This window comes from Lethenteron reissneri, chromosome 23 (genome assembly GCF_015708825.2).
Source record: "Lethenteron reissneri isolate LAM-NWPU_2019-01 chromosome 23, ASM1570882v1, whole genome shotgun sequence".
Classification (NCBI taxonomy): Eukaryota; Metazoa; Chordata; class Hyperoartia; order Petromyzontiformes; family Petromyzontidae; genus Lethenteron; species Lethenteron reissneri.
Window position 1 is genome coordinate 8,705,402 of NC_083801.1, and position 14,622 is coordinate 8,720,023.

The 14,622-nt window shown below is 44.4% G+C and overlaps 1 protein-coding gene across 1 annotated transcript in view; it reads right to left on the reverse strand.

The window, feature by feature from the left end:
- LOC133345921 (bone morphogenetic protein receptor type-2-like) overlaps positions 1-10,565 on the reverse strand; it is a 31,506-nt gene extending 20,941 nt beyond the window's left edge. The window contains 3 exon segments of the mRNA XM_061557048.1: positions 299-313; positions 316-486; positions 10,114-10,565. Of these exon segments, the coding sequence (XP_061413032.1) occupies positions 299-313; positions 316-486; positions 10,114-10,183 (256 nt within the window). The 5' untranslated portion in view covers positions 10,184-10,565.
- Between the last annotated feature and the right edge of the window lie 4,057 nt (positions 10,566-14,622).

Below are 14,622 nucleotides of genomic sequence, written 5' to 3' on the forward strand. Positions count from 1 at the left end.
AGGGCAGAGATGGCCGAAATGTTCATGAACTGTGATCTGTGTAAGATTGCCCAGCCATGGACAATACCGGTGGCGTGCGATATATCTGAACTTCTCCTGGCCATCCTCGTCAACCGACACGGAGCAACGTGGTTTGACCATAGTCAAACAACACCCAAACGGTGTGGGAAGACCATCTATCTAGCAGCGGCTTGACAAAGCCAAATTGCTGTACACTATTACCGTTACAAAAAAATTGAACGATGGGATTACATAGTTGGCTTGCAAACGCCAACAACGCAGGTAGGAGGAGCTGTACCTTGTTTGAGGACTTGCTCTCTCCATTCTCTTCCTTGGCCCACAGCCCAAAGCAGTTGCTGGTGCCCTTGCACAGAACCGTGCCGTTCTCAGGGAGAATGAGGTCATCGTCTTTACCCAGGCTAATAGGGTTCTGGCTGGGAATGGAGTCGGACCATGCGCACACCGTCTCCAAAGCCCCGCACAGCACTGCACGAGGAAAGAACAACAGATGCATAGCAGAGTCAAAATACACTCTTATTTTTACAATATGCAAGCCAATACATCATAATATATTCAGTGTTGGATAGATACATTTAAATATTTTATACAGCTGATAAATGTGCCACTAGCCTAAACCAGAGGAGTTTTGCTTTAGTAAAAAAAACTAAACAAAAAAAACTCTGTTATGGCTAAAATAAACATTTGCAGTCAGAATAAAAAAATGCAAACATCATGGAAATCAGAATACAAAAATGGAAGTGGTAGGATGGGAATGAAGCAGTGGCACTGTGGATTGCCGATTGTGCACATAACCTAGGTGTTCCCTTCAAAGACCCTGCACTGACCAGTGTGGGAAAGTATGATCAAACGAACCCCACAAAAATATAAAAAACATGCCCGAGCCAAATTTTGATTTAAAGCTTTCGTGACTGCAGGGATTCATATTCTTGGTTCTTTCGGTGCGTTTTTCACACCTGATGACGATTGCTTGTGTTGCAGTCGAAACGTCGTGAGAATTTTATTGTTTTATATTTGTATTTTTTATTGTTTCCCTTCTACGTGACTTTACCGAAAGAACCAAGAATATGCCTGAGCCAGTTATTACATGATTTTTAATGAATGCATATTTAGCCTTAGGGCAATCTTTTTAACAAATTTTACATTTCCCTTTCATCTTGGCGAAGATTTTAACACTGTTAAATACATTAGCACTCACTGTATACACAGATAGCATTTAAATATGTATACATCTTGGAAGACACACCGCATATGGTAACAAAAAATTAATGTGTGTTCTACAAAGTTGTAGTTAAGGATCATGTCCTACATTGTAAAGGACAGTCATTTGAACGCATTTGTTTTAACCACAAATTTTAAACAATATCCATCAGAGACAATGGAGTTCACACATCGAACCTATATATTTTTTTCAATATTATTTTATAGTGTTAATATATCTTAGTTTAGTTAAATTCACCTGTCAAGCACCGGGTATGTTATGCAGCTAAAATGACTTAAAACACCTTGTATACACATATCCCTGCTTGCGATTCTCACATACAGTAGGGGACATGCGGCAGACACTTCATTTATCACTGTCTGACATCAATGCATAACCTTGACATTTAACTGCTAATAACATTAGTCTGTGAACCTTACCTTATTTTCATATACATGCCTGTCCTCTTCTGTTGCACAACCACATTGAACTGATTCAATAACCAAATTCAATTTATAACAGTTGGATTAACTTGTCCAACACCAACAAAATATTTATGTTTCTGTGCTATGTGTGTTTCAAAAAGGGCCAATACTTGCCCTTGAATGTGCATTCAACCATATGATTACAATCTGGTTTTACCAATACAAATATATAAATCTTATTCGTTATTAGAGCTGATATCTTAAACAATACATGCATGCATTACAGTAACATGTATTTTTAAATACTGTTTATCCCATGCCATAAAACATGCATTTTAACTCATTCCATCTGTCTGGCAAAGCAGTGAAAAACTCTCTCGTAAAAAATGATCCCATTATAACAACATTTTTGTAAAACATTGGGTTGCTATTGGGGACTTATGCTATTGAAAACCAGCTGAATTGATCAAAGGGTTGCCGAAAAGTCAGTGAGCGAAAAACTGCACTGAAGGTAAAAAAGCCTTTTCGGCTAAGGCGATGATGCCACATTGTGCCTCCCCACGTCATTATCTGTCAAAAGCATCGAGAGGCGAGCATCTTCGCTCCCGACGTCAGATCATGTGCTGTGTGACATCATCTTGTCAACAGCCATGCTCAATTTACTGATGGTTGAAGACCCCATGCTGTCACCATCCCTCCACGATCCCATGATCTAAAAGTTCACATGCACAAGAGATGATTTCATCGCTCCATCTTTGTTGATGAACGTACTCTTGAGCACGTTACCCTTCCTTGGCTGCCAATCATCGTATTTCTTGACCACCGACAAACCAAGGCCCTCTTACTTTTCTCAACGGTCATTATATATTTAACCTGCATATGTTCCTAATACACTTGTTTATCTGCGTCTCTCAATGTCATTCCAAATGTGTCCTCTGCATGTTTATTTGCACACTTTCCAGATAGTGTTCAATGTTGTCAGATAATGCCCATATATCAGTCGTGTCATTTCAGGTAGTATAAATTCATACATAGCCAGAGGAATACGAATATTGGAAAGTATTATATAACCCATGCATGATTTCCCTTTCTTGTTACAAGAGCATTATAGTTCAGCATTTGTAAAAATGTGTTGTACATACACTAAACATATTTTAATTCAAATAATCACAAGTGACATTGCATGTTTGTTTCCATAAACCTCTAAATGTATACACACACACTTTTTTTTATCACAAGCACACTCTGAAACAATACAAAAGCGTAGCCATCAGGTTTTGTTTGTGGCACTGTGTGGAGAGACTGCAAAACAGCATCGGCAACCAATCGTCCCCTGAAAGAACCCCATGTTGGCCGCCTTCCAACAAGCAAGCTGGGCTAGTGCCTGCTTTAATCACTGGTTGCCAACGGTTTTAGAAAACTGCAGCACTGCAGCATTCCTTTGGCTATTCCCAAGCCCTTCCCACAATTCTTCTGGACCAATGCCTACGCAAAGATTAATTATTCTAATGCTGAGCGCATCAAGCCGCTCTGTCCTCCATTCTGACAGCAGCAAGATTCCCTTTCCGCCATTATAATTCCATTACTAGATCATCTACATTGACAAACCTGCCATCAAATGTGATGGAAAAATCATAGAAGCACCCCATGAAAGCGGAAACCAGACATATCCTTGCCAAAGCCATTTAAGTACAAAACGTGTAAAGAGTTCAATGCTTAGTCGTGTTCATCAGAGAGGTAGGTGTCACTTGGAAATTTGTTTGACAAAGTCATAACCAAGGTAATAAGACAGTGAACAATATAAATCAATGGTCTTATTACGATATTTTTCCTAAAAGCACGAACAATATCAAAAAAGTTTAAACTCATTAAGTTGGAAAAATTAAATATTTAAATTTTTTTTACTTAGCTATGAAGTTATAAGCGTACATACATCATGATTTAAGGGTTGTCCCTAAAGTGAAGCATGTAAATGTTCACTTGTTTGACTTTCTTGTATGATCTATGTATATTATGCGGAGTGCTGTCAAAAAACATCTATCATCAAGCATTCCTCATGCGATGTCCCCTTCCGGCGGCAGCAGCAAAGAGAAAGTAATCAACCCTGAAGCTAAACACCTGGGCATTGGCGGCAAGAATTCAGCACATGCCCGCCTGTGTTTTCATGTATTTGATCGTGTGGCAAAAAACAGAGCCAAGTCAGTTGCTTTTAAATTTAAATCTATTGGCTAATATAATGCTACAGGAGATGTTTTACCGCGATGCCATGCGTATTTAAAACGTGCATTTCGTTTTGTTATTTACAGACCCCCGCAGTTATGGGGACACGATGCGTCTTGATCACTTTCATTTCAAACCATCTCAAACATTTTAACCAAGCTAACAAATAATTATCAATAATCTTCTCCGTCTTGAACAGTCACATTATTCACGTACAGCAGCTAAAACCCAAAGCAACATCAAATCCCCCAAAAGTTAATGGTTTTCAATGCAAAAGTATCAGCGTTTCTTACTTGAATATAATGATCTATGTTTTATTGATACGAGCAGTAGTTCTCAAAACATTTAATTTAAACACAGCCTGAGTATTGTGAGCATGCACTTTGCACTGGTATCCTATCATGAATCACATATCATTGTCATTTGTAAATTACATTTTGTACCATCATTAAATCAAAAGGTTTAATGGAGAGGAAACTTTGCATAGAAAAGCAATGCCTCTCATGAATGGGAATATATTTTTTGAAGAAGCCTTCTTGGTCAAGTTCCAAATAAAACAACAATAACATGGTGATTATTTACAAAGATATGAAACGAAACAAATTATAATCATAATATTAAATCAATAAATGTTATAAATACAAAGCCACTATTTTACTACGTCAGAAGACAGTGTTTGGTATAGTCTGGAGTACTTATATGAACAAAATAACGTGTATTTCCTATTCCTGTTTGATCATAATCTAGTACAGTACACAGGAACAAAATAATTCCAACACATTAGGATTTTAAACAATTTTCACATTTAAAAGAGCAGGTCATCCACATTTAGTTGAACAGGTTCATTCAGTGCCGAACAAATTATGCACATAAATATACCCAATTATTATCAACAGTCATTTCATGCGGGCGGAAATGCATAATGTGCGGTAAGGTTATGGTATAGCCAATCCTAGGCAAGTAAACACATATCCCCAGGAAGGTAATTGGCCTGAATAATGGCAACTGCTATTCCAGCACCAAATCTGTGAAATCCAACAGCTATGGGTCAAACGAGTTTATACTGTATAGTATATGATTAAGTGCAAATCCAGTGAAATTACCAGCAGCCCTCCAAAACTGTAGATTTTTTGTTGGCTAAATTAATGCAAAACTTTACAAGATACGAACAACCCCCTGAAGTACTCAACATTAAAATCCGATATTGTACTGAAGATTGCTGCCAAATGAAGTAGATACTTTTTATTCAGCCATTTACCAAGCCACCGTTAGCAGTCATTAAAAATACAATCCAGCAAGCAACCATCGGGCACTGCCGAATTTTACCGTCACCATCCTATAGTAAAATAATACAATATTTAAATGAAAGCTGTTTCTTTAGTTATCTACAACACAGATCCAACATTTTTCATAGGTGGCCTACATTTCATCAATGGCCAAATGTAACAGAAATTGAGTAGCCATGTGACCATGACACATGGCTACTCAATGTGACCATGACACTAGCATGCATATTTAATTTAAGTATCCACCAAACCTGTGATTTTTGCAATACTACCATCCTCAATTCATATATATTACATTAAGATGCCTTAGGGCTAAACACTTGGACCTCATATCCTGACAAACCACCCTTTTACCTGTCAACCAAAATTACTTTTGCAATTTAAATCAACGTTAATGTATCTCAAACAGGATGTCTAGACAATGGCTTCAATAAACCATACATTTAAAGTGAAGCAGGTGCCGATAATGGGGTAGCAAAAGCACTCCATGTGGTGTTAGGATCAAATGATCCAGGCCAGGATTGCAAAATTGCCACCAGTCAATCGAGAGCATGCTCTACCTCATTGAGAACGCCATGGAAACCCATGGATTTCACAACTGTGGTCTCATTATTATACAGCAGATGTTGACATGGAAGAGATCCACTATGAAGCAAATTTCCTGAGTCCATAAATGTATAAACACGTACAGATTGTATCACCGTTAGAAAGCACAAAAAGGTCTGACATTTACATATTGAATATAAGCGATTGTTTCCTGCTGATACATTCGAAATGCAATGTATGGATGTTCATCGAAAAAATGTTTGTTGTTGTAAATATCACCGAATGGCTTTTAAATGTAAATCAATAAACATTGTTTTGGTCAGTGTATTTAACAGTGATTTGTAAATATTGTTCACTACGTTATGAATGAACACATAAATTACTTTAATAAAATATTATTTTGCACAGGAATAACTACGTATAATCTTGATTTTAAGCTTCCGTGACTACAAGAATCCATACTCTTTGGTTCTTTCGGTAAAGTCACACAGGTATAAAAATAATAGATCACGACGTTTCGTGGGACAACCACAGCAGTGTTTTCTTGCTGTGGTTGTCCCACCTGGTGACGATTGCTTGTGTTGCGATCGAAACGTCGTGATCTATTATTTTTTCTACCAGCGTGACTTTACCAAAATAACCAAAGAGTATAACTACGTATAGGTAGTTCGCTGAAACTTAATAACAAAATTCAGGACTTGATAATAGTTAAATGTGTAAAAAAAAATCACTCTGCATTTGTACATTATGCAAAAACCATTACAAGTCTTGACTTCAAGCTTTCGTGACTGCAGGAATTAATATTCTTAATAACAATCATAAGACCCTGAACAACTGCAGTCATCATCTTATCTTAAGTCACAATCAAATAAAATGAGCAAATGTGACCCATTGAAACGTATCGTTTTCCGACGTGTAATAATTATCTAAAGATGAAACCTCAAACTCCTGGGTAGAAACGTTATGATTTGAAAATACCAAAATGCAATCATTCAAACAGCTGCAAGGCAGCGTGATATGGAAGCTGCTGCTGCTATTTATCTCCCCAGACAGTGGGACTGTACTAACAGTACGAGTGTTGAGACAGTTTGACCTGCATTTAAAGATTTCTTATAAGCCACCATTTTCTGCCTTGTTCAGTGTTTGCCAGTTCGAATGTCATCAAGTCCCGCATGCAGCATATTCCATCACGAAAAAAAATCCTAATTATGGCAAACTGACAAGCATTCTCAAAAAATCTGGTTTCTTATTCTTTAGAGAATTCTCTTCATAATGAGACACCACAGGGAATCTGGTGCATACTCAATGGCCTTCTCTTAACCGACCTCCAGAAGGTGCTCTCATGCTGAGGGGGAGATTGTAGGTTTTATTCAATAGCTAACCCAATGTAAAGATGGTCGAGCTGGATGCAGTTACAGCAATATTTACAGCCTGCGGTGGCAGGATTGAAGATATCCATTTAGCTGTACGTGGGAGACATTTTCACTCTCGCTGGTAACTTGATATCAGAAACCAAGATCTCAAAAGGTATTGGCAATTTTCGCAATGTAATGAACATCTCAAACGTGTCATAACTTCAGATTCATTTTAACAATTGTTGTGGACAACACTGTATATTCAAAGACTTAAAATAAACCCCTTTAAAAATCACGGGTGTGCTTTTGAAGGGGTTTATTAAAATCACTGGTACGATTTTCCCGACAGATGATACTTCTGTATGTTTTACATCGTGTTCTAAATGTTGTGATTTATACTCCTGAAAATATTGCACTGAAAATATTCAGTCGCAATGCCAAACCAGTAATTATATTGCTCTTCATACGATTCTAATAAACATGACTTTCTCTTACAATAACTCATACCCTCGGTATAGTATTTCCTGTATTTGAAGAATGGTTTTGGCCTCAACCCCTTACTGCAAAAATGAGTGTCAATTTTCGTAAATATTTTGCATTCGATGTACTTTGCTTATACGTGGCAAAATCTGCTGCCACTCAAAACCTTGGAATTTCACTAATAACACTATACATCACTGAATGCACCACACGTTCACAGTAAATCAATACACATCGGTCTTATAATGTAAAGTACCTCCACAGATTCCAAAGCCCACTGTATTGACGGGCTTTGTGTGCTCCTAACAGTTTTTGTATATTATATTGCTGGACTTCTTCCTTGTAGAATTGTTACCTGTGGTGCAGGATGTCCTTTTAAGCAACTGGGAGCTCTGCACTTTTAAACCATCTGGACTGAAAACTCATTCCTTACGAACTGCTGCTTCAAATCGTTCAGTGTCCCCTTCCCTCCCCCGCACCTCCGATTACCACGGTCGGCTACGTACGGTGCAAAGGAAGTTCAACGTACATACATGCGATTATGATCGTGGACATTTTGTTATTGCTAGCATTGAAAGTCAAACAGAAGTCCACCATCATCACAATCTCCCGTGAACTCTTAAAACCCCCCCAATTGCTCAGACACACAAAAGTGTACCGCCGACCGAGACGTGCAAAAAAAAACACCCCAGCATCAGCGTGCGTCACATCGTGCGCACACACACACAGACATATATACACATACATAGCTCAAGTGCACTCAACCATTGCCCGGGGTTGAAGCACTCTTCCCCACGGACACGTCTGCACACCAGCAATGTCTTCGAGAGAGACGCAAGGACAACAAGGCTGGGAGGGACGCGTGCCCACGAGGATATGCACCGCGTGCATTGCCGAGCTGCAAGCTTCTACCAAACGACTCGGAGTTCACAACGCAGAGCGAGAGAGGCGACGTCTGAGAGTGACCACCACGACTGCGTTTCGGTGCGAGGAAGATGATGGTGGTGATGGTGGTGATGATGATGATGGTGGTGGTGATGATGATGATGATGGTGGTGGTCGTGATGATGATGATGGTGGTGGTGATGATGATGATGGTGGTGGTGATGATGGTGATGATGGTGATGGTGGTGGTGATGATGGTGATGATGGTGATGGTGGTGGTGATGATGGTGATGGTGGTGGTGATGATGGTGATGGTGATGATGGTGGTGGTGGTGGTGGTGATGGTGGTGGTGGTGATGATGATGATGGAGGAGATGATGATGGTGATGATGATGGTGGTGATGATGGTGGTGATGATGATGGTGGTGATGGTGGTGATGGTGGTGGTGATGGTGGTGATGATGATGATGATGGTGGTGGTGGTGATGATGATGATGGTGGTGATGATGATGGTGGTGATGATGATGGTGGTGGTGGTGATGATGATGATGGTGGTGATGGTGGTCATGATGGTGATGATGATGGTGGTGATGATGATGATGGTGGTGGTGATGGTGGTGATGGTGGTGGTGGTGATGGTGGTGATCATGATGGTGGTGATGGTGGTCATGATGGTGGTCATGATGGTGGTGATGGTGGTGATGGTGGTCATGATGGTGATGATGATGGTGTTGATGATGGTGGTGATGGTGGTCATGATGGTGATGATGATGGTGTTGATGATGGTGGTGATGGTGGTCATGATGGTGATGATGATGGTGTTGATGATGGTGGTGATGGTGATGATGGTGGTGATGGTGGTCATGATGGTGATGATGATGGTGATGATGATGATGTTGATGATGGTGGTGATGGTGGTCATGATGGTGATGATGATGGTGTTGATGATGATGGTGGTGATGGTGATGATGATGGAGGAGATGATGATGATGGTGGTGGTGGTAATGATGAGGAGGATGATGGAGGTGATGATGATGGTGGATGATGGAGGTGACGATGATGATGGTGGTGATGATGATGATGGTGGTGGTGATGATGAGGATGATGGAGGTGGTGATGATGATGATGATGGTGGATGATGGAGGTGATGATGATGGAGGGTGATGATGATGATGGAGGTGGTGGTGATGATGAGGATGATGGAGGTGGTGATGATGATGATGGTGGATGATGGAGGTGATGATGATGGAGGTGGTGATGATGATGGTGGTGATGGTGGATGGTGGATGATGGAGGTGATTATGATGATGGAGGTGGTGATGATGATGGTGATGATGGTGGATGATGGAGGTGATGATGATGATGGAGGATGATGATGGTGATTATGATGATGGAGGTGGTGATGATGATGGTGATGATGGTGGATGATGGAGGTGATGATGATGATGGAGGATGATGATGGTGGTGATGATAGTGGATGATGGTGGTGATGATGATGGTGGAGGGCTTCTCCGTCGCTTCATCTCATCCAACGCATTCCTGGCCCGAGCGCCTCCGCAAGGGCGAACAGATGGCCGCGGCCATGCAACACGCAGCAAGCACACAGAGAGAGAGACACAGACACACAGAGAGACACAGAGACAGACACACAGAGACACAGACACCCATAGACGAGACGAGTCGGCCGTGTTCCTCACCGGGCGGAGGCGACCCGAGGCCGGCGAGCGCCACCACCACCAGCAGCAGCAGCAACGCGGCCACGGCCATGTCCGCTCGCCTCGTCTCCTCCTCCTCCTCCCCCCTCCCTCCTCCTCGTCGTCTTCTCCTCCACCACCACCAGCTCGTGTGGGAGAGCTCACACCTCGTCACACCTCGTCGCCACAGCGGCGCTTCTCGCTCAAGGTGGACCCGCAGCCCGGGGCGCACAGCCGCGCCGCGCCCCCCCCGGCCATTGCTTCTCTTCGCTCGCTCCCCTGCTGTCCAAGCAGCGATGAGATATCCGCCTGAGCTCTTGTTAGTGATGGTGATGCTGCTGCTGCTGCTGTTGTGATGGTGGTGGTGGTGTTGATGACGAGGCGGGTGTTGTTTTGGTGGCGTGAAGGCGAGACGCGAGACGCCGCTGTGAGGCGGCGGCGGGGTGGGTGGTGGGTGGGTGGGGTGATGGCGGAGCCGAGAGGGGAGATGGCGACAGCAGCCCCACCCCCTCACCCCCCTCCCCCTCCCCACCCCCTCACCCCCCCTCCCCCTCCCCACCCCCTCCTCCCCTACCCCCAACCACCACCCCTCACCCCTCCCCACCCCCTCACTCCCCTCCCCCCTCATCCCCCTCCCTACCCCCCTCCCCTACCCCTCACCCCCCTCCCCTATCCCCCTCACTCCCCTCCCCTACCCCCTCACCCCCTCCCCGCTCACCCCCCTCACCCCTCCCCTACCCTCAACCACCTCACCCCCCCCTCCCCTACCCCACCCCCTCACCCCCCACCCCCCTCCCCGCCAGCCTCACCACCCCGCAGACCCGCCCGGGGTCTTAGAGGGACCCCGTTACTACAGCAGGTCTCTCTGTTACTACAGCGGGTCTCTCTGATACTACAGCAGGTCTCTCTGTTACTACAGCGTGTCTCTCTGTTACTACAGCGTGTCTCTCTGTTACTACAGCAGGTCTCTCTGTTACTACAGCGGGTCTCTCTGATACTACAGCAGGTCTCTCTGTTACTACAGCGTGTCTCTCTGTTACTACAGCGTGTCTCTCTGTTACTACAGCGTGTCTCTCTGATACTACAGCAGGTCTCTCTGATACTACAGCGGGTCTCTCTGATACTACAGCAGGTCTCTCTGATACTACAGCGGGTCTCTCTGATACTACAGCAGGTCTCTCTGTTACTACAGCGTGTCTCTCTGTTACTACAGCGTGTCTCTCTGATACTACAGCAGGTCTCTCTGATACTACAGCGGGTCTCTCTGATACTACAGCAGGTCTCTCTGTTACTACAGCGTGTCTCTCTGATACTACAGCAGGTCTCTCTGTTACTACAGCGTGTCTCTCTGTTACTACAGCGTGTCTCTCTGTTACTACAGCGGGTCTCTCTGTTACTACAGCGTGTCTCTCTGTTACTACAGCGGGTCTCTCTGTTACTACAGCGGGTCTCTCCGTTACTACAGCGTGTCTCTCTGATACTACAGCAGGTCTCTCTGTTACTACAGCGTGTCTCTCTGTTACTACAGCGTGTCTCTCTGATACTACAGCGGGTCTCTCTGATACTACAGCGTGTCTCTCTGTTACTACAGCGGGTCTCTCTGATACTACAGCGGGTCTCTCTGATACTACAGCGGGTCTCTCTGTTACTACAGCGGGTCTCTCTGTTACTACAGCGTGTCTCTCTGTTACTACAGCGGGTCTCTCTGTTACTACAGCGTGTCTCTCTGTTACTACAGCGGGTCTCTCTGTTACTACAGCGGGTCTCTCTGATACTACAGCGGGTCTCTCTGATACTACAGCGGGTCTCTCTGTTACTACAGCGGGTCTCTCTGTTACTACAGCGGGTCTCTCTGTTACTACAGCGGGTCTCTCTGTTACTACAGCGTGTCTCTCTGATACTACAGCAGGTCTCTCTGTTACTACAGCGTGTCTCTCTGATACTACAGCAGGTCTCTCTGTTACTACAGCGTGTCTCTCTGTTACTACAGCGTGTCTCTCTGATACTACAGCGGGTCTCTCTGATACTACAGCGTGTCTCTCTGTTACTACAGCGGGTCTCTCTGATACTACAGCGGGTCTCTCTGATACTACAGCGGGTCTCTCTGTTACTACAGCGGGTCTCTCTGTTACTACAGCGTGTCTCTCTGTTACTACAGCGGGTCTCTCTGTTACTACAGCGTGTCTCTCTGTTACTACAGCGGGTCTCTCTGTTACTACAGCGGGTCTCTCTGATACTACAGCGGGTCTCTCTGATACTACAGCGTGTCTCTCTGTTACTACAGCGGGTCTCTCTGATACTACAGCAGGTCTCTCTGATACTACAGCGTGTCTCTCTTACTACAGCAGGTCTCTCTGATACTACAGCGTGTCTCTCTGTTACTACAGCAGGTCTCTCTGATACTACAGCGTGTCTCTCTGTTACTACAGCGGGTCTCTCTGTTACTACAGCGTGTCTCTCTGATACTACAGCGGGTCTCTCTGTTACTACAGCGGGTCTCTGTTACTACAGCGGGTCTCTCTGATACTACAGCGGGTCTCTCTGATACTACAGCGGGTCTCTCTGATACTACAGCAGGTCTCTCTGATACTACAGCGTGTCTCTCTGTTACTACAGCGTGTCTCTCTGATACTACAGCGGGTCTCTCTGTTACTACAGCGGGTCTCTCTGTTACTACAGCGGGTCTCTCTGATACTACAGCGGGTCTCTCTGTTACTACAGCGGGTCTCTCTGATACTACAGCGTGTCTCTCTGATACTACAGCGTGTCTCTCTGATACTACAGCGGGTCTCTCTGATACTACAGCGGGTCTCTCTGATACTACAGCGTGTCTCTCTGATACTACAGCGTGTCTCTCTGATACTACAGCGTGTCTCTCTGATACTACAGCGTGTCTCTCTGATACTACAGCGTGTCTCTCTGTTACTACAGCGTGTCTCTCTGTTACTACAGCGGGTCTCTCTGTTACTACAGCGTGTCTCTCTGATACTACAGCGTGTCTCTCTGATACTACAGCGGGTCTCTCTGTTACTACAGCGGGTCTCTCTGTTACTACAGCGTGTCTCTCTGTTACTACAGCGGGTCTCTCTGTTACTACAGCGTGTCTCTCTGTTTCTACAGCGGGTCTCTCTGTTACTACAGCGGGTCTCTCTGATACTACAGCGGGTCTCTCTGATACTACAGCGTGTCTCTCTGTTACTACAGCGGGTCTCTCTGTTACTACAGCAGGTCTCTCTGTTACTACAGAGTGTCTCTCTGTTACTACAGCAGGTCTCTCTGTTACTACAGCGTGTCTCTCTGATACTACAGCAGGTCTCTCTGTTACTACAGCGTGTCTCTCTGTTACTACAGCGGGTCTCTCTGTTACTACAGCGGGTCTCTCTGTTACTACAGCAGGTCTCTCTGTTACTACAGCAGGTCTCTCTGTTACTACAGCGGGTTTCTCTGTTACTACAGCAGGTCTCTCTGTTACTACAGCAGGTCTCTCTGATACTACAGCAGGTCTCTCTGATACTACAGCAGGTCTCTCTGTTACTACAGCGGGTCTCTCTGTTACTACAGCGGGTCTCTCTGTTACTACAGCAGGTCTCTCTGATACTACAGCAGGTTTCTCTGTTACTACAGCGTGTCTCTCTGTTACTACAGCGGGTCTCTCTGTTACTACAGCAGGTCTCTCTGTTACTACAGCAGGTCTCTCTGTTACTACAGCGGGTCTCTCTGTTACTACAGCGTGTCTCTCTGATACTACAGCAGGTCTCTCTGATACTACAGCAGGTCTCTCTGTTACTACAGCGGGTCTCTCTGTTACTACAGCGGGTCTCTCTGATACTACAGCAGGTCTCTCTGTTACTACAGCGGGTCTCTCTGTTACTACAGCAGGTCTCTCTGTTACTACAGCAGGTCTCTCTGATACTACAGCAGGTCTCTCTGATACTACAGCAGGTCTCTCTGTTACTACAGCGGGTCTCTCTGTTACTACAGCGGGTCTCTCTGTTACTACAGCAGGTCTCTCTGATACTACAGCAGGTTTCTCTGTTACTACAGCGTGTCTCTCTGTTACTACAGCGGGTCTCTCTGTTACTACAGCAGGTCTCTCTGTTACTACAGCAGGTCTCTCTGTTACTACAGCGGGTCTCTCTGTTACTACAGCGTGTCTCTCTGATACTACAGCAGGTCTCTCTGATACTACAGCAGGTCTCTCTGTTACTACAGCGGGTCTCTCTGTTACTACAGCGGGTCTCTCTGATACTACAGCAGGTCTCTCTGTTACTACAGCGGGTCTCTCTGTTACTACAGCGGGTCTCTCTGTTACTACAGCGGGTCTCTCTGTTACTACAGCAGGTCTCTCTGTTACTACAGCAGGTCTCTCTGTTACTACAGCGTGTCTCTCTGTTACTACAGCGGGTCTCTCTGTTACTACAGCGGGTCTCTGATACTACAGCAGGTCTCTCTGTTACTACAGCAGGTCTCTCTGTTACTACAGCAGGTCTCTCTGTTACTACAGCAGGTCTC